Source organism: Mycetomoellerius zeteki, unplaced genomic scaffold, assembly GCF_001594055.1.
Source record: "Mycetomoellerius zeteki isolate Tzet28-1 unplaced genomic scaffold, Tzet1.0 scaffold367, whole genome shotgun sequence".
Lineage (NCBI taxonomy): Eukaryota > Metazoa > Arthropoda > Insecta > Hymenoptera > Formicidae > Mycetomoellerius > Mycetomoellerius zeteki.
Window position 1 is genome coordinate 216,668 of NW_017257357.1, and position 19,243 is coordinate 235,910.

Here is a 19,243-nt window from a genome sequence, read left to right on the forward strand (position 1 = left end):
ATTGGATCATACTTTTAGATCTAGAAGAATGGTCCTATCTCAGCAGACAATCATAAAACGGTTGCAAAACTGTTGAGTCTGCTGAACGCAGCCATTGATTAACTCAATCGCCACGATTGCCAATGTGAGAACTAAACACAGAAGAAGAAGAGAGAGGTGACGTTCTGATACGTTAAACTACTGCGCGTTAAGCCCATGGCACATACAAAAACGTAAGGCCGTAAGACATAATCAGTAAGCGAATTGGCCAATCACGATAGAGACCGTAAGGCCAGTAGCGAATCCAATCTTACGATTTCTTTACTGTTTACGTATTACGGCCTTACGTTTTTGTATGTGCCATGGGCTTTACTGCGAGTTGATCAACTACTTGGCATTAATAAGGCCGTAAGCAAATCGGCCAATCACAATCGAGCGTTTTAAAACGCGAGATCGTAATTTTGATTGTGATTGGTCGATTTGCTTGCGATCTTACGATTACGATTAAAATTTTTGTACGTGTGGTGGCCTTTACTGCGAGTTGATCATCGATTAATTTAATCAGAAGTTGGTAAAAGAGTCTCTAAAATCGCTGAAATAACTAAAATCTATCAAACTAAGATTTATAGAGATTTATCGATTTTACCGATTTATTTCTATCAGGGACATCGCAAATAAATGAATATGCTATGTAGTTTATATCCACTTTTTCAGAGGGCAGTAGTGTGCGAGGGCATTTTGCGGTTATATGTACGTACAAGAAAAAGGCTCTCATGTCCTCTCTCGGTTTCTCTCTGCTACAGTACAATCACAGTATATTGGCATCAATCCTTATTATTTTGACATCATAATTCTTACGTTGAAGCACTTTAACATGGCCGTATTGTTCTCCTACTATCTACTTGGACGCGAGAGCCGATAAACAAAGAAGAAAGTTTCTAATAAAAATGATTCGCAATCGTGATAAACTATCTTTTACAAATAACAGGTTTCTGTTACTTTTTTCTTTTAATTAATATTTTCTGTTTTTAATATACAAAATTTTCTTTTTAGAAAGTAGTATAATTGCACTGTATAGATTCGGGATTTAAAAAATTTGTATGTATCATTTTCAATTATTTTCTTTTTTTTTTCAAGTATCAATTATTTTTTCTTTTTCAGAAATAGAAATATTTCATATAAGGGGAGGTGGAATAAGAAACTACATAGAGACGTATACCCAAAGTTAAAAGCAGAAACAAAAATTACATGTCTTATTCCACTTCAAACATATAATTCCAGAGTAAAATTGTTTCAATCTAGATGTCGAATACGGAAGACAAATCGTACTACAGCAAAAATTTCAAAATATTCTATTTTAGAGAGCAAGAATATAGGGCATGATATATGTCATAAAATTCTAAATACAGATATTAAGCTTACAGAATGTTATAGAAACATTAATTTAGATAGTGTTATTCCTGCTTTGTCACCAATAATGGAATTGTTCAAAAACCGGCATAATAAATATAATTATTTTGATAAGTTAAAATGTATAATAGAAAAAGATAGCAAAAAGTATCCACCCTTGAAATTCAAGCATCAAATTCATGTCCATTCGCTACAATCTTTCTTTGGTTTGCTGGTATATGAAAATGTTCCTTTTGAATTATTTGGCACATTAAAAAATCATCAAGTTGTAAAGAAGACAATATCTCGTCTCTTAAAGACAGTTCCAAATAAAATATTAATAACGAGTGCTTTCAAAAGAACTGTACAAAAAACAGTTGCCAGTGGGGCATCACTAGATATGGAACCATTATTCAAGAAGTTGGATGTATGTTTGAAAGTATTTATAAGCAAAATTATAGAAAATTTTGATCTCGTTAAGGACCATTGTCATTTTTTTATCAATTTCATAATTGAATTTTCCAATATTTTCTGCATTATTTTCTTTTCTAGATTTCCAAAATTAATTGGTTACATTCAGTTGATGATACAACAATACAATGGATAATCATACTAAAACTATTACATTGGTTTTTTGCACAATATATCATAAAGATTTTACATAAATATGTGGTCTTGATAGCAGTTAGAAAACGATGGGTTTACATCACAAAAAATGATTGGTGCAATATGCAAAATGAATATATAAAGGAAAAAGAGAAATCTGGTAGTCTTGTGCCATATATGAAGTCAAATACGAAACAAATTACTGGGATATATAAATTTATTCCAAGTTCTTCTGGTTTGAGACCATTATATTTGACAAAGTACATAAAAATCTATTTAATAAACGTTCGTTCAATGTTGTTCCCTTATGCTACAAATAAATATTAATAAAGTGTTTTGTGTGTGTGTGTGTGTGTGTGTGTGTGTGTGTGTGTGTGTGTGTGTGTATACAGGGTGTTAAGTATGTTGCCATACTCAACAGAGCGATTCTTTGGTTTATTTCAAGTAAAAAAGTCCATATAAATGTGTCCTAAACGGCTTAGTTTCCGAAATAAAAAAATTTAAACGTGTAGTAATAATCTGTTTATTTGAAAGAAATACAGCTTGAACTAGTCAAAAACTAGTCAAAAACAGAAAAACAAAAAATAAAAAAACGGGCTTCAGTTCTTCTGATGAAATAAAACAATTAGATGAATTGTTGAAAACCTTGCGATTTTGGTGGACTGAAACAATTTGAATACGTACGTATGTACAAGCTAACTGACCTGCAGCAACATCAGAACTGAAGTCTATTTTTGATTTTTTGACTTTGGTTTTGTCACTTTGTTTACAGTTGTGCGAATGGTAACTCACATGAAGCAAGGCATATTTATGCAGGAAGATATCTCCAATTTATCGTTTCGTCAAACATTGCGAACATTCACCTGTATTTCGGAAACTAAGCCGTTTAGGACACATGTTTATATGGACTTTTTTACTTGAAATAAACCAAAGAATCGCTCTGTTGAATATGGCAACATACTTAACTAACACCCTGTGTATATATATATATATATATATATTTACAATTTTAGGCATGATACTGAAATGAAGTATGATAAAATTGACATTGTTTTAAGATTTCTTCAACAGTTATATATTACGTACTTTAATGAAAATGGGATCCCAACTGTAGAAGGCTGCAAACGTACAATTTATAGTTTTTTAACATCAAGATCTAAGAATCATTTGTATTTTGTTCAATGTGACATTAAAGATGCATTTGGTTCGATATTACAAAGTATAATTTATTGTTTACCACATTTAATATATTTGTTATCAAGTTATTGTATTTTATTAATCTGTTTTAGAAAAATTATATGATATCATTCAGACGTGTTGTCAAGAATTAGAAGGGTATATTGCCGTACGACTTTGTACCCTAAAGAAATCTAAGAAAAAACAAAATAGGATATACAAATATACAGTGCAGATTATATCTAATCACCTGAAAAAATTAATATCCAAAAATATAAATCCAACCATAGAAAAACCCAAATTACTTAAAAAAAAATGGGTCATGGATAAGCTGTCTAAATTAATTTTTCAACAAAAGGTAAAACAAATATACATGAAAGTTGCAATTAATATTAAATAATATTTTTATTATAGATTAAATTAAATGGTCAAATATGTTCATTAAAAAATGGTATACCACAAGGTTTATCAGTATCTTCGATTTTATCTGATATATATTATCAACACATGATTAAAAAAATATTCTCTGAATATACAGACAACGGTCTTTTAATTACATATGTCGATGATATGTTATATTTTACTGAGAGTGAACATCATGCAGCAAAGTAATTTCAGTAATCTTGTTTGTATTATTAGGCATGTATGCGTGCGCGCGCGCATATGCGCATGCACAAAATGAATTATAAAATTTTGTATAACAATTTTTTAGGTTTCTGGAAATAATTAGGAATGGCATACCTGAGTATAGTGTAAAATTCAATTCAGATAAAACACGAACAAACATAGGAATGCCTTACGTACCCGTAAAAATAAAATTTCTAGGGTGGAAAGTACCAACGTTTAATGTCAGATCTCGTAAAATGCTATAACTGTATTGTTAGTGGTTATTCTAAACACTTTCCTTAGTCAACACATAATTCAATCATTTATATTTTACACGTTATTATATTTTAAGTTAAGTATACAATATTAACTTACGAACAGTTAATTTTTCGTTAATTTTTCGTCGATCGCAACATTGTAAAATATGACACTGATGTACGTACGATCTTGAAAGAGAATAAGTAAATGATATTAAAAATAACAATTGCGTTGCTCAGTTATAAATTATTAAGATATAATCGTTCTTCCCCCTGATTTGGTTTTTTTTCCTATGAATCAACTGTACTCCGCGTGTATTAAACATATAATTAATTGGAAATTCCGCGTAAAATTATTTTAAAATCGCCTAAAAAACCGTTTTAAAAACCTTCGATTATATATATATTTATATACTATATGTATATAACCAAAGGTTTAAAACAGTTTTTTAGATGATTTTAAGATAATATTCTTGTATATACATGTGTGTGTATCAATATTTTATACACATTATATATATGTATATATAATTAAAATATGTCTTACCGTAGAGAAAGTATCCATGGATATGACAAACATTTTTCCTGCTGTTAATACACAAGGTTCTCGTGTTTTCATTAGCATAAAAATTAAAATTTTCCTTGTTCGAGATGAAGTTTGATACCATGCTATATTCATTCTGCAAACAAAATATATTTTGTGTTATTTTTAGAGCATATTGAAAGTTAATTTTTAGTTAGCAGAATTTTTTTTTTTTAGTTTGAAAATAAGCACGGATTGATCGTTTTATCAAATAAGTGTTTTATCAAGAGTTTTACCAAATTTACAAAATTCTCTCTATTGCTTTATAATAATAAGTTTGCTTTTACAGTGACCGGCAAAAATAAAAAACCACCTTATTTATAAAACTAGTTTGCTTCATAAAGTATAAAAAAATATTTATATTATAGATTTTTTGTACTAAAATTGAAAATATATTCAATTAATTAAACATTTTTAATTAAAAAAAGAATCAATTTTTTATTTAATGTATAATGCTATGTTGATTTCTAAAAGATTACATATTTAAGTGTGACAAAATAAAAAAGCCAGTTAACGTAATATAGTATTTTAATTTTAGAAAAGCAATATAATTTTAATTAATAATTAATATGACTTCCTTTAGCCTCAATAACTTTTTGAAGACTCTTTGATATACTTTCAATTAAATTTTTCAAATGTGAATCCAGATTCTCCCATGCCAGTTGTAATGTTTCAAAATAGGAGTTCTTGTTAGTTATTCCGCATTTGTCAACCCTATTATCCAGAATTGCTCACAGATTTTCAATAGGGTTTAAATCTGGAGACTGCGGAGGCCATTCGAGTTGTTTGATGCGACAGAAACGAAAAAAAGCTTGACTTTTCTTTGCTGTGTTTCGGGTCATTATTTTGTTGAAAAATAAAATTATTATCTAATTCGATCTTCAGCAAAGACTCTTCCAAATTTTCATTAATTACGTCAATATAAACATCTGCCGTCATAATCTCATCAATTTTGACGAGATTTCTTACTCCTACCCATGAGAAACACCCCCAGACCATGATATTTCCTTCACCATGTTTTACAGTTTTCTGAATATGTCGATCTTGAAGCACTTCTCCATGTTTTCTTCGGACTCTAATTCGCTTCTTTTGCCCAAATAACTTGAATTTACTTTCATCTGTCCATAAAACCTTTTTTCAGAAATTTAATGACATATTTGCGTACTTTCGAGCAAATTGCAAACGTTTTTTCTTATTAATAACTCTGATAAAAGGTCGTTTACGTGCGAACCGGATGTGTAAATTTGCTTCACGAAGTCTGCAACGTACCGTGCGGTCAGAAACATGAAGATTCATGTTTTCCTGAATTTCTCTGACAATAATCATTGCATTCTTCTTAACTTCTCGGACTATTTTTGTATCCTCCCGTTTGGAGTTTGGACATTACTCGTTTTCGGCCTCTTTCGCTTCTATCTGCCACCGATCCAGTTGATTGGAACTTCTTATTGATTTGTTCTACTGCTCCTCTACTTACTCCGTAGTTTTTAGCAAAGTTCTGTTGAGAAAGACCTTTTTTAATATCCCGCACAATTAGATTTCGGACCTGTATCGAAATTGATTTTCCTCCCATTTTTAATGTAATAAATTCTCGAACTTCGGACAATAACCGAAACAAGCTGATGTCGGAAACAAATGAATGCAACGACGTGAACTGAGCGTAATAACGCGAACATGACAAACTTCAAGACAACGATATAATCACAAAGTATATATATATATATATACTATATATATTATACGAAACAGATGTTAGTGGCTTTTTTATTTTGTCAATTTAAGAAATAGCAATATTTAAGAAATATAAATATACTTGAAAGATAAAGAATAATTTATGTGACTTTTTAGATAAAACCTCGAAATAAATTATAAATGCTTCCTATTTCATCAATAAAAGCAGCATTGTTTTAATATTTTTATTATTATATAAAACGAAACAGGATAACTGAGGAGATGGCTTTTTATTTTTGCCGGTCACTGTATACAATGTATACATATATCTATATTATTAATGTGTTAGATATGTGTTCTACAAAAGTACATTTAAGATTTTCTAAAATATAAAAATGAATTTATACATACAAACTAGTATGAATATATGTGCTATGGTCAATTAGACGTTGCGCTTGAAAACTCTCAAAAAATAGATGCACTAACAATGCGCATGAAAATGTTATTTGCCTTAAAAACTCTTCTGGTTTGTCCATATTCGAAACTGCCTGAAAAGATTTAATATTATAATTATAAAAGAACAATTATATAAATAAAATTTTGATTTTAGATCTATTTAATCTTTTTATAATTAATATTACTAAATTAGTCATTAAAGTGCTTTCATTTTTTAATAACATTAAGGTGGATAATAAAGCAGTTAATTTTACACATTAATAATTCAATAAATGCAATAACATTATTATAAGACGAATGATTAAGTTGATGTACCGTAACACCTGTCATACTTATAATAACCATATTGAAACCCGCTACCACAAGGAACATTTGGCTAAATACTGCTTCAATGAGACTGGCAAATCTTCATGCGCGAATTAAAACATAATATTTTAGTTAAAACGTATTTATATACGTGTATTTATCTAGGAATATACATCATATATATAATTATATGAGTACAACGAATATACAATATTGCTTAAGTATAATATATACATTAATGTATTATTATATATAAATTCAATGTAAATAATTTATTATATAAAAATAAATAACTATGTACAGATATATATGTGATAGTAAAATAAATTACATAATATCTATTGTAATAATAATATATTCTCTATATCACAGCACCTTAAAGCTCTCTTGTGTGCATGAATGCTGCTTACAATATTTTCATACGGCTTATCCTCTTTTATAGATGGATTAAAATTTATTTCTAGATTATCCTTTTTTATTACATTTTCCAGTTGTTGCCTGATGCAATCGATATACAAGTTTCAAAACTATAACTTATTAATATAAACTCTCAACTGTTTAACCATATTTTAAAAATCATATGAACAAAATGAGTATGTTATAAGTTATATTATCTTACCCAATAATCATAAATAGTCCGCAAACATGCTGTACTACTATTACATACATTGTATCTGCTGCGATGGCTATGCTTACACAAATGACAGCTGTAATGTATCCGTGAATTAAGATTGGTAAGTAGTATTTTTCCATATCGATATAATACTCAACTTGATGTAATAATAATCGAGTTGTATCATTTGAAGAAGAATCCAATAACAGTGATTGCAATGGTACTAACATAAATAACACCAATGCAGAATAAAAAGCACCTAAAGATTCGAGTATTCTTAATCATTTTTATCAGTCTTTATTCATAATGTCTGTTACAAAATAAAGTCATTGATTTAAATTTTTACTATAGAACTTAAAATATATTTTACTGTAATAAAGAAACATGATGTGTATACTGTTACTATATAATCGCTATCAAAAAATAATTTTTTAGAAGGAACTTGAAAAAATCTTTCGTAGAGGATTTTGTTTTTTGTACACGCATCATATTATGCTTACTCGCGTATATGATCGTAAATGTCCGTCCATTTTGTGCGTAATTATCAAGAATCTTAATTTGTGAAGATGTTATTAATAGTTGCCAATCGTATTGTATTTGATCGAAAAGTGTCTTTATCTGTAATTAAATTTTATCTTAAAGAAATTTAAAATTTTTATTGTAGCTAAGACATCGTAATTTTTAATTGCTAAATTATTGTATAATAATAATAATAATAATTATCTAATTGTATAAGTAAGTTAGCTCTTCCTCGGATATTTCATAAATTTTAGGAAGAGCCATATGCCTGCAAGCGGATGTATGTCGAACATATTTTAGAATTTAAATATATATCGCACCGTGTTTACATACCTCTGTTGCTTTTAATACGCAAGTGATTAATTTTACTCCACATCCTATATCGACTACCAATGGTGAAAGAGAATCGATGAACAAATCAATGTTATCAATGGAGAATAAACCACATATCTATGCTTGCACCGTGAAATTATAAATACGAAGCATACATAGCATTTTATATTGTTTTTAAATTATACAATATACAATATATAAAATATAATGGAATACAGAACAAATATAGTCATTCAATAAATAATTTTTTCCGGACAACGTTACAAAATGCGGACATAAGACGTCTTGAAGATGTTAAGACATTATATTATAAGACGTCTTAGAGCAATCTTTAAGATGTCTTCGAGACGTCTTATGTCCGCATTTTGAACATGCTGTTGTCTGGGTTTGTTTCTATAAAAAAAAAATTGATAAAATTCTCTTTATCAACAAACAGTCGTTAAGTTTACGATATACAATCATATGAAACTTAACCGCGTTGCATTGTCATACCTTGGCGATAAATTGCGTGCCAGCTAAAGACACTATAATGATAATAATAGCATTGCTACTTCTGTTCGTTTGATATGGCCATTGTCCAACACACGACAGGAGGATTTTATTGATCCTGTAATTCCGTCCTTCGAAGAACTGCATTTCACGCTTATCAATAGAACTGTAGAAGAAGAATATGTTCAGAGAGAACTGCAGGGAGCTTTCATCATTTCATCTTTTTGCATGCACCATTGCCTTTAATAATTCTCTCTGTGAGCGTTTCAGCACCATCGTAAAATTATTTTAATTGCTCGCTTATAGTCGCCGTTTAATCGTCAGACTGTCGACAACTACACAAGTTGCATGTCTCTTGAGTCTATAAGCTTTTACTTTGAAATACTTGCCATTGTTCCACGTGACCTCAAGCTTTCTACAGGTATAAAACATATCGAATATCATATCTTTTAATTACAAGATATGGTGTTCGATCTTATTCTTAAATAAGTTTTCCTCTGTAACAATTTTTTTCTTTCACTTAATACAAGTAATGAAAATTCCGTATTTCTTTATATTCTCGAAATTGCTTCTTTAAACTTTTTGAAATGCTTTAATTTATTCTAACGTAAAGAATTGAAATTTAAAATAATTTGTAACGTGCTGTGTGTGTGTGTATTTATATTATATATATATATATATTAGAAATTAAGTAAGAAAATATCTTTGTACAAAAGATAGTGAATTATATGATATAATGGTCTTATAATATAAAAATATTATGAAAATTTTATTGTATTCTTAGTTTTTGATTACAATTGAATTATAATTTTTTGTACTTCAAGTGAGATAAATATATGTTTGATATTTAGCGAAAGTGAGATGAAGGAAAGTTCCAGTGCAATAATAAAGAACAAACTTAATTATTATACTCCAATTGTATAAACAAGATTAAAACATCATCATGGTTAATTGTATTAAACTTGTACTATACTCACATCATAACGCGCGAAACCTGTCACATTCAAGATATAGTCCATTCGAATCATGAAAAAAATCATGATTCTTCCATCATCATGCCATGATTCGAATTATGCGCTTAAAAATTTTGGAAACGGAATAGGATATTCTCTTGTTCATCTCATTCATATGTTAGCTGTTATGTATCTAAGGCCTTTCTAGACACGCGCACTCTTGCAAATGTCCCGTACATTTTAAATGTCACAGCATTAATTTATATAATATTTATATTTTTATTATTTTTTTATTTCACGTGACAGGGACGAAAAAGAAGCGTTTTGTCGTTATTATGCGAATTCCGCGACTTATACCTCAAACGTGACACGTATCATGCGAAGAAGCTTCGCGCGTTATGATGTGAGTATAGCGCAAGATTAATACAATTAACCATGATGATGTTTTAATCTTGTTTATACAAAAATATTATATATTATACATCTCATACATATACAATATATTGAATTGAATATGCAGAAGCAGTTTGATACTTCTACTGAAGACGATTTTTCATCGGATCTTGATCTACCAAATCCAAAGTAATATTTGCTTTAATCATGATCCATTTATATGTTATAAAAACTGTATAATCATTGATTTTGTATCTTCCAAGAGTAACACAATCTTATCGAAAATCGAGACTTGCTTGTGAACTATCAAAAAACAAAAACAACGATCAATCAAATCTCAAATTATCATCAACATCATTACGTCAAGATCCAGTTGTTAATAATCGATTCACTGAAACAAAATTATGTAAGTGATGTAAGTGTTAATAAAATCTAAATATACAAGTTTTAAATATTTAATAAAAAGAGGATATAAGAAAAAGATAAAATGATATTTAATAAAAATGTTTTGTATAAAACAATTTTGACAAAATTATTCAAATTTTTTACTTGTCATACATTTTTTACATACATATTTTGTGGAGATAAATTTTAGTTACTAGAGAAGTCGACCATATTGCTACACCACAACGTATCTCAAATATTGAATCTTCTGCATCATATGTCTGTCTGAAAAAATATGAGGTAAAGTATGAGGCATAATATGAAATTATTACAAATTATAGAATACTTTGGATTAATTTTTTTTGTACCAAAAGTATATTGATATTAGGCATGTTGTCATTTGTAATTGTCAATTAATAATATCTAATTTTAATCATCTAGAATGTAATATATTTTTAATGCATTTAAATTTATAAAAATCCAACGTTTAGCGTCTTATAAAGAAATCCTGGATTAGTATAAATTCATTCTCTGATATTAATTAAGGTCTGAATTTAAAGATATATTATTATTTTTGGTGGACGAATGTTTCGCGTAGCCACAAGGGATAACTGCCAAAGAAAAGCAGTCGAGCGATGGTGAAAAATTTGCACGGAAAAATAAATTTAACGAAAAAATTTGGTAATTCGAAAAGTTAAATCAATTATATATTTTTATTCATAGTTGTTTTAATGTTTTGAGGCACAAGTCGTTTTAATATTGTACTTATCGCCTATTTTGTTGATAACAGGAAGCAAAGCAGTACACCACGGATTGTAAGGGCTATTCGACAGAACGGCAAGAAACGTAAGTTAATTGTTAAAGCTAGATTTCTTTAGAGATCAATTTAGATAGGGAGAGATGAGAGTGAGCGAGAACGAGAGAGAGAGAGATTATGAAGTTTTTAAATCCATCCAAAAGTAAATTGATTGATAATGATAATATCCTACGCACAGGCAACAGTAAAAGCAGCGTTATTGTGCTTTATCACGGTAGATTTAATATTCCGCCATCATCTTCTTCAAATGCTCTCGTGCAACTTTCAAGATCCAATCAAATAGTAAAAACTTCGCACGTATCGCCATCGGAAGTTGTAAATTCTGCATCACCCGATAAGTAAGTAAATGAGTGATATCAATACAGTGGAAAACATTTTTTTTAATTTTGGCTAAAAAAAACAGACGGAAATATTTAACTAATATAAGTTAATTTTACTCGAAAAATATGTTTAAAAAGGGCAAAAATCATAGAAACTCCGGAAAGTCTGTCTCCAAGATATTCACTACGTCGACGAAAAAATACTTCCAAAAGACATCATACATCAAGGCAACAGCCTTTTTTGAATGTAAACATTTATCACGCGAATCGAGTAGATCGATTTGTATCTCCGCTACAAAATAAGTGGACATTACTTAAAAGACAGATAAAAATAAATTCCAAGTATAAGGATTTGAAGTGCACAGCCAAGCTTTCCAAAGATTCTGTCAGGCCGCAATCAAGAACACTTACTTGTCATATCAGCGAACAACACGCAACAAATCAAAGATCACGTAAATGTATCACACAAGAAAGAACTCGGAAAAAGGAATGCTCGCTCGTTGAAGTCGTCACTTCGAAATCTATGGACTGTCATCTAGAGTAAATAATTTGGAGAGTAGATAAATAACAGAATCAGATAGTAGAAATAATATATAAATATAATATGACTTTGTAGGAAAGCAGAGAATACAAAAGGTAGAAAGCAATCAGCACTTTGTACAAATCTAGGCTTGCCGATGAAGCAGATAGAAATTTATCCCAAAGAAACGAGCATTAAATCAGCATTCATCGTGAATGAGAATAACGAAACGGATAGTCGTGTGTTTCCCTTCCAAGCTACACCCAGTGGTAACCTCAAAATCATTCCGAATCAGGTAAGAAAGATTTCGTTTTAACAAATGTTATAATGAAACCGTTTCAGAAATATCGGTCTCGAAGCAGACATAGCATAGTCGTTCTAGGTTGTATTCGAGTCGAAGAAGTTTAGCGTTTTAGCTGCTGATCCGCGACACACGAAAGTCAACGTCAAGGCTGAGCTTAATCGACCGGGTAATAACATTGGCACATCCCTTTTCGACTCTCCGAATCGAACAAGATATACCGATCTCCTGCCTGGCATCACACCGTCGACAATTGATCAGTTACAGGTGATACTCAAAGTCTTTATTGTTTTGATATCGTCTAAAATATTACTTGGTCGACAACAGGTACAGAAAAAATTATCGCATATCGAAGGAAGTTATAGATCACGAGCGCAATCAAGTACAAAGTTTTATTCATCAGAAATGGAACAAAACCATTCGGTACAATCAACATCTCATCAACTTCCTCCAATGAACGAAGTACCACTTGCCTCGTTAGTTTTCTTAAATTTGACGATTGCAAAAATTGACACATTTATACCCATACAGCACAGATCAATTTAGCAATATTACAGTAACATTGCATAAAGTTGTAACAAGTGGGTATGCTGTGTGGGTACACTGCTGATTCTACAATGAACCAGTAGATTCTACAATGAACCGAAAATCTTAAGTCTTAACCGGTTTTAACCTAAATAGGTGACTATGATTTTTCGCATCTATTAGTTGTTAATTGTACAGCGAGTCGTTTAGCTCGATTAATGGGAAGGAATAAAGTCGAATTTGGTCAGTCTTAAGAAAATCGGTACTCTTAGTCATACAAGTTGGCTGTTGGCCAACTTCACCGATAAGACAAGGTCCTGTTGCACCAACATTATTTTGACTTTATAAATGAGGCTTAAAACTCTCTTTATCTCTTCCTCTCTTTCAACTTTAAAGAGAGAAAATGAGAGTTTTAAGCCTCGCTTAAATTCAAAGTAACGTTGCGTGCAATCGGGCCTTATTAGGGTGATATTTTATTTGTGCGTTTTTGTTGTACGACAAATTTTTCAAGCCTGTTGATTGGCTATGAAATAGAGAGATCCGAGGACCTCTCTGTTCTGTACACATTTGTCGTACGATGAAAACGCACAAATGAAATAGTACCCTAAGTACCATAACGTTTTCGTCATATGACAAATGTGTACAGGACAGAGAGATCCCCCCTTGGATCTCTCTATCTTGTAGCAAATCAACAGGTTTGAAAAATTTATCGTACGACAAAAACGTACAAATGAAAGCGGCCTTAAGACCACCGACTTAAGACTATCGACTCATTGTAGAATCAGTTTACAATTTTGAAAATTAAGGTTTTCTTTATTCTAACACTTTACTATTTTCTTTCTTGGAAAACAGATTGGGATTTACGAATGAACAACCAATTGATTGGAATAATATAATTCTTCCAGAAAAGAGTGATTTGTATCAAGAATTAGCTATACGCATCACAAACTATAAGTAAGAAAAAAGAGAGAATTTTAAATGAAGCTCCTTGTGTATCATATCGCAAACGTTGAATGTTTTAAATAAATAAATAACTTATAATTTGATTTAATAGAGAACAATTTAAATTGTACATATTTCATTAGCACCAGTTTAAAAACTAAATTGTATTAAAACAAATATTTCTTTATTTGTTCCGCCAAGAAATGCTGATTGTGTCATTCGAATTGATCACGATGAATTTCACTGCCATCTCCTTGTTCTGCAAAGTTACAGCACATTTTTCGATGAGAAAAATTGCAAGAATATTGATTTATCTGGTGTAAGATCTAAATTGCATTCAATTAGACATTACATATATAAAAAACATTTTTTTAAATTGGCTATTTTAAATTTTGGAAAATCTTCATATATAAAAGCAATTTTATATAAATATCTTCATATTAAAATAAGAAGTAATAAAATTAACTTAAAATTTTAAAAATATAATTTATTATATGCACGAAATGTAGAATAGTGTGACTTCCAAGGCCTTTTCTATTCTTTATGACTGGATGATAAGTCCAATCAACGAAAGTTGTCAGCTTTTACGAAGAGATAATATATTAGAAATTTTCATGGCTGCACAGTATCTGGGTATCAAAGGTGCGAATTTATCTCATATTTTAAATTTTTAATGTAAAATAGAATGAATTTTTGCTCTTTAAATGTAGAAATAAATTATTTTAACTAAACATTCATATGTAATCTAAAAAATATAATAAAACAGATTTCTTATTAAAAACATATACATTGTATTTTATAAAGAATTAGAAGAGCAATGTTGGGCATTCATTGACAATGACGAGCTCTTCTCCGAAGATACCGCTTTTTTATTATATTTGGATGCAAAGAAAATCGGGAATACTGCAGTAATGGAACTGATGGTGCCGAGAATTATGAAATTTTTCTTGATGCTTGTTAGCACAAAGGATTTTTTGGAATTGTCAGTGGACGAATTATGTTTACTACTGAAATCTAATTATATTTGCGTCAATAGGTATAATCGATGTCTATAGTATCTCATATATTTGATGACTTTTCGTCAAATATATTTTATATATAAGAAAATTATATATATATTTATACCTATATATAATATACTTATACAATCCAATTATTTTTAAAATGTTGAACTTTAAAATTTTATTTCTTGATGAGAAATTATTTATAAAAAAAATTACATAATAGATAATATAAATTTTATAATAATAAATAATATATCAAAAATCTTTTTTCGTCTTGTAGCGAAATGGAAGTTTTAATGTCTGCCGTAAGATGGTTAATGTATGATTGGAATGAAAGGAAGCGATACATGCTAGAAGTACTTAAATGTGTTAGATTTGGACTTATAGCTCCGTGGCAATTAGTAGACGTCAAAAGAAATCCTGAAAATCCTGAATTTATGGAATTAATATCTTATCCTGAAGTACAAAAAATGGTGGATGATGGCCTTGCGTATGAATTCTATTTTCAATTTAAAAAGTTTTAATTATCAATTCATGTATAAAATGTGAAATTAATATACAAGTAAACTATATATAATTAATATGGAAATTTACAGATTTGTTATTATAAAATATTGGTATGGTAATCAAACTGAAGACTACTATCATTGGATCGATTTACTTGGACTTAGCGAACCAACTAATCGTAACTGGGCAGGAGAAGACAAAGTAATTTAACTTTTATTAGACAAGTATCATATTTCATTTAATATGTGTACCACCTACACTATTCTTCGACAGTTACTTTTTACAAATTATATTTAAAATAGCCAACAACATAAAACAATTTATTGTCTGTGTTAATGTACTTCTTGCTTCAGAACTATGTAACATATCGTGAATTTCTGTTATATCTTGAAGAGTATCAAAAAACAAACATCTCAGATCTAAAAACAAGAAAGATTCAAACAAAACCTACCCCTCCTAATTCTCCTCCTAAAGATAGCTCACTATTATCTCTAGAGAGAATACGTGCCGATTGTAATAAAAATCGTTGCTGTATAGATTCACATCTTTTAGGTATAAATTATTACAAATGTATTAATATTATAATAACAGTAATGTTACATATAAAGTAAGTGACTGATAATATTACTATAAAGTTTGTAACTGATAACAGTAAATATATAATATTTTGCAATTATAGATAATTTTTTATATTTTTATAAATTCTTAGGGCAAGTCTTTTTTCTCTTAAAAAAAAATTTAATAATTTAGAAATTTATATAAACTTATACTATTTGATACTCTCTCTTTCATCGAGGTATATTTATTCTATACTTATTTTTAGAACAATACAACACAATGCAAACTCAAGAACCGAAAAAATATGTATCAAAAATTACAACTTCATCGGGCATGATAATGTCACCTGAAATTCTAACTAATTGTCTCAGCAATATGGGCAAAAATAATACGAGAGCGGTGAGAAAGAGTTTCAATATGATCATTTAATTTTAAATTATAAATCTAAAAAATTCTATCATAAACAAAGATATTTGTCAATATATGTAAATCAATGTTTATAATTATATAAATATTGGTTATATAATTTTGCAAATTAATTTTTATATGAAAAGAATATTTAATAGATATTTTTACTAAAAAAATAAGAATGTCAATATAATTACAGTAATTCATAATTAAGTATCTTTATACAGGGTACGAGGGACTAACTGTTACTAAGAAAAAACGCTACAACTCTGACAATTATTGATATTTTTATTTGAAATTTTCAGGAAAAAGTTGAAAAATGATTTTATTTTATTAAACAAAAGTTATTGTTCGATGATACCACCTTTGGCCTTGATGATGACGTTAAGTCTGTTGATGAACACATCGCACGCTGCACGAAAGTGGGACTACGAGATTAGCTGCCATACTCGGCGAAGACATGTTTTGAGCGCATCCAAACTTCGATGTTTTTAGAGGTGTATTTTGCAGACCAAGGTGTCCTCTAAAAAACACCAAAGTTTGGACGCGCTCAAAACATGTTTTCGCCAAGAATAGCAGCTAATCCCGCAATCCCACTTTCGTGTAGCGTACGATGCGTTCAGCAGATTTAACACCATCATCAAAGCTAAAGGTAGTATTATCGAATAATGAGTTTAGTTTAGTGAAATAAAATAATTTTTCAATTTTTTCCTGAAAATTTCAAATAGAAATATCAATATAATTGTCAGAATTGTGGCGTTTTTTCTTATAATAACAGTTAGTCCCTCGTACCCTGTACACATTGGAATAATACTGTATCATTTTTATTCATAGAACAAAACGCAGTACGACGGAAATAAAAATAATAAACCTATCATTCGTGATACAAAATATTGCGAGGCAAGTGAATTACCCAGAAAATCTTTGGATCTTTTAAAGAATACAAAATCTGCGTATGAACATCGTCAGCATGAGATTTCGACGGTATAAATATTTCTTTGGATCTTATTGTAAAAATATAAAGATTTAAGGAATAAAGAAAAAAAACAAAGAGTAAAAAAGAAGAAATTAGAATTTTATCTTTTATCAAAAAATTTTTAAAGGCAATAATATATGCTAAATATATACAATACACAATACGAAACAGTTCTAGTAAGTATAGTTTTTTATAAGAAATATTTTAAAATACTCTGCAATATTGCAGCAATGAATCCATATAACAAGCTAACATACGTATTTATCATCATTTTGATGTCAAAATACACGTTAGACGACAAATAACATTTGCTCCTGAGTTGTAACGTTGCTGCAATGTTACTGAAATGTTCAAAAATGTTTCTTGCTTATTAGGGTCGATATATTAAAAGTGCATTGAACTTGATGTATTAAGTATTCGAGGATTAATTCAAAGACTTATGCTTTATTTTTATTCTTGAGTCTTTCATTACGTCCAGTATTTTACATTGTGTACTTTACTGTTATTGCATGCGACAAAAGTGGAGTGACTTTTAATGCATGTAACATTTATTTAATGTAATATATAGAGGAATATATATGGAAAAGTGCAATAGAAGATATATTAAGTAATAAAGTGTTATAATTGTAATTACATACAACTGCATGTATGCAAAATGACTTTATTTTTGCAACAATATATATGTATATGTATGTTTAAATTGCATGTAAAATGTTTATAGGTTATTGATAAATCAAGATACGAAAACCGGCAAGAAAGAAATTACAATCGCAAGCATTGGGAACAAAATGTTATATTTCCCATCAAGAAACAACAGAATAAAATAATGAAAAAATCAAGATGTATGGAAGATCATGTCGATTCAGCTAAATCTGAAGAAGAAGCAGCTACTATGATACAAGCTACGTATAGAGGATATAAAGTTAGAAGAAAATTTGATGAAGTTAGTAAATACGTATATTAATTAACCATCACGATTTGTGTATGCCTTGAGTATAGAAGGAAAAAGTTCTTTAGATATTCTTATTGTTAGATAACAATTTCTTTCTTAAATATAAATAATAATAAATTATACTAATTCTAGATTTAAAATAGTTATATATATATATGTATATAAAGGTGGTAATATTTGATTAAGCTATGTTATTAAAGTTTATACGAATGATATAATTCCAAAAATAAATATGTCATAACTTGCATTAATTTTTAAGAGATATATTTGTGTCTTTTACATTCTTTTTTTTCTTTCCTTTTTAAATTTCATTGAAGAAATATTCTATTATACATAAAAGTTCGAAATAATTACTATAATTATAATAATAGTTGATTATTTTGTAATATTATAGATTAAGAAATCGTCTTTGGAAGGAAAACAAAATGCTCAAAAAGTGGCTGAGCTGTTATCTATGTCAACGAGTCAATGTGGATGGTCACTTCCAAAATCATTAAATCCAGTCAACGTATCCAACAATATTACAAATCATACTAAAAACACACTACACTATATGTGAAGAAAATGCAATTTAGTTGCAATTTAGGTGAAATGTAATAAATTTTTAGTAATAAATATATATATATATATAAAATAATTCTCTCTCTCTCTCTCTCTCTCTCTCTCTCTCTCTCTCTTTGTGTAAATAAAAGATACATTTTCT

General features: G+C 29.2%; 3 protein-coding genes across 4 annotated transcripts; 2 read left to right on the forward strand and 1 right to left on the reverse strand.

The window, feature by feature from the left end:
* Positions 1–831: 831 nt before the first annotated feature.
* On the forward strand, positions 832–4,237 carry Tert (telomerase reverse transcriptase). Its single transcript, XM_018453198.1, has 7 exons — positions 832–967; positions 1,141–1,795; positions 1,921–2,234; positions 2,988–3,193; positions 3,264–3,508; positions 3,565–3,758; positions 3,863–4,237. The coding sequence occupies exons 1-7, from the start codon at positions 927–929 to the stop codon at positions 4,020–4,022; spliced, it is 1,815 nt and encodes a 604-aa protein (XP_018308700.1). The 5' UTR covers positions 832–926; the 3' UTR covers positions 4,023–4,237.
* LOC108725897 (odorant receptor 9a) lies at positions 4,149–9,988 on the reverse strand. Its single transcript, XM_018453190.1, has 9 exons — positions 9,958–9,988; positions 8,984–9,395; positions 8,492–8,608; positions 8,140–8,257; positions 7,646–7,898; positions 7,437–7,524; positions 6,676–6,812; positions 4,561–4,693; positions 4,149–4,202 (listed from the first exon to the last, which is right to left on the reverse strand). Exons 2-9 carry the CDS (start codon positions 9,125–9,127, stop codon positions 4,149–4,151), a joined length of 1,044 nt encoding a protein of 347 aa, XP_018308692.1. The 5' UTR covers positions 9,128–9,395; positions 9,958–9,988.
* A 144-nt stretch (positions 9,989–10,132) lies between these two features.
* LOC108725902 (uncharacterized) lies at positions 10,133–19,120 on the forward strand. Of its 2 annotated transcripts, none has more exons than XM_018453196.1 (22): positions 10,133–10,336; positions 10,454–10,515; positions 10,590–10,732; positions 10,922–11,014; positions 11,307–11,391; positions 11,501–11,556; positions 11,706–11,865; positions 11,986–12,387; positions 12,464–12,662; positions 12,750–12,935; positions 12,996–13,144; positions 14,046–14,147; positions 14,337–14,454; positions 14,645–14,777; positions 14,940–15,171; positions 15,420–15,629; positions 15,736–15,847; positions 16,000–16,198; positions 16,470–16,603; positions 17,447–17,596; positions 18,310–18,531; positions 18,935–19,120. In XM_018453196.1, exons 1-22 carry the CDS (start codon positions 10,310–10,312, stop codon positions 19,097–19,099), a joined length of 3,339 nt encoding a protein of 1,112 aa, XP_018308698.1. In that variant the 5' UTR covers positions 10,133–10,309; the 3' UTR covers positions 19,100–19,120. The 2 variants fall into 2 exon arrangements, with proteins under 2 accessions (XP_018308698.1, XP_018308699.1); XM_018453197.1 differs by having other exon boundaries at positions 10,922–11,010; positions 11,309–11,391.
* Positions 19,121–19,243: the final 123 nt, after the last annotated feature.

Bases quoted from the DNA above. Each gene is read 5' to 3' on its own strand.
- Tert (XM_018453198.1), top strand. From the start codon at position 927: ATGATTCGCAATCGTGATAAACTATCTTTTACAAATAACAG. The intron at 3,194-3,263 runs GTATAATTTATT...AATCTGTTTTAG, and splicing joins ATTTGGTTCGATATTACAAA to AAAAATTATATGATATCATT. The intron at 3,509-3,564 runs GTAAAACAAATA...TTTTTATTATAG, and splicing joins AATTAATTTTTCAACAAAAG to ATTAAATTAAATGGTCAAAT.
- LOC108725902 (XM_018453196.1), top strand. From the start codon at position 10,310: ATGCGAAGAAGCTTCGCGCGTTATGAT. The intron at 11,015-11,306 runs AGTATGAGGCAT...AATGTTTCGCGT, and splicing joins TCTGAAAAAATATGAGGTAA to AGCCACAAGGGATAACTGCC. The intron at 11,392-11,500 runs GTAATTCGAAAA...TGTTGATAACAG, and splicing joins AAATTTAACGAAAAAATTTG to GAAGCAAAGCAGTACACCAC.
- LOC108725897 (XM_018453190.1), bottom strand. From the start codon at position 9,127: ATGCAGTTCTTCGAAGGACGGAATTACAGGATCAATAAAATCCTCCTG. The intron at 8,609-8,983 runs GTATGACAATGC...GTGCAAGCATAG, and splicing joins GCACGCAATTTATCGCCAAG to ATATGTGGTTTATTCTCCAT. The intron at 7,525-7,645 runs GTAAGATAATAT...CGATTGCATCAG, and splicing joins GGACTATTTATGATTATTGG to GCAACAACTGGAAAATGTAA.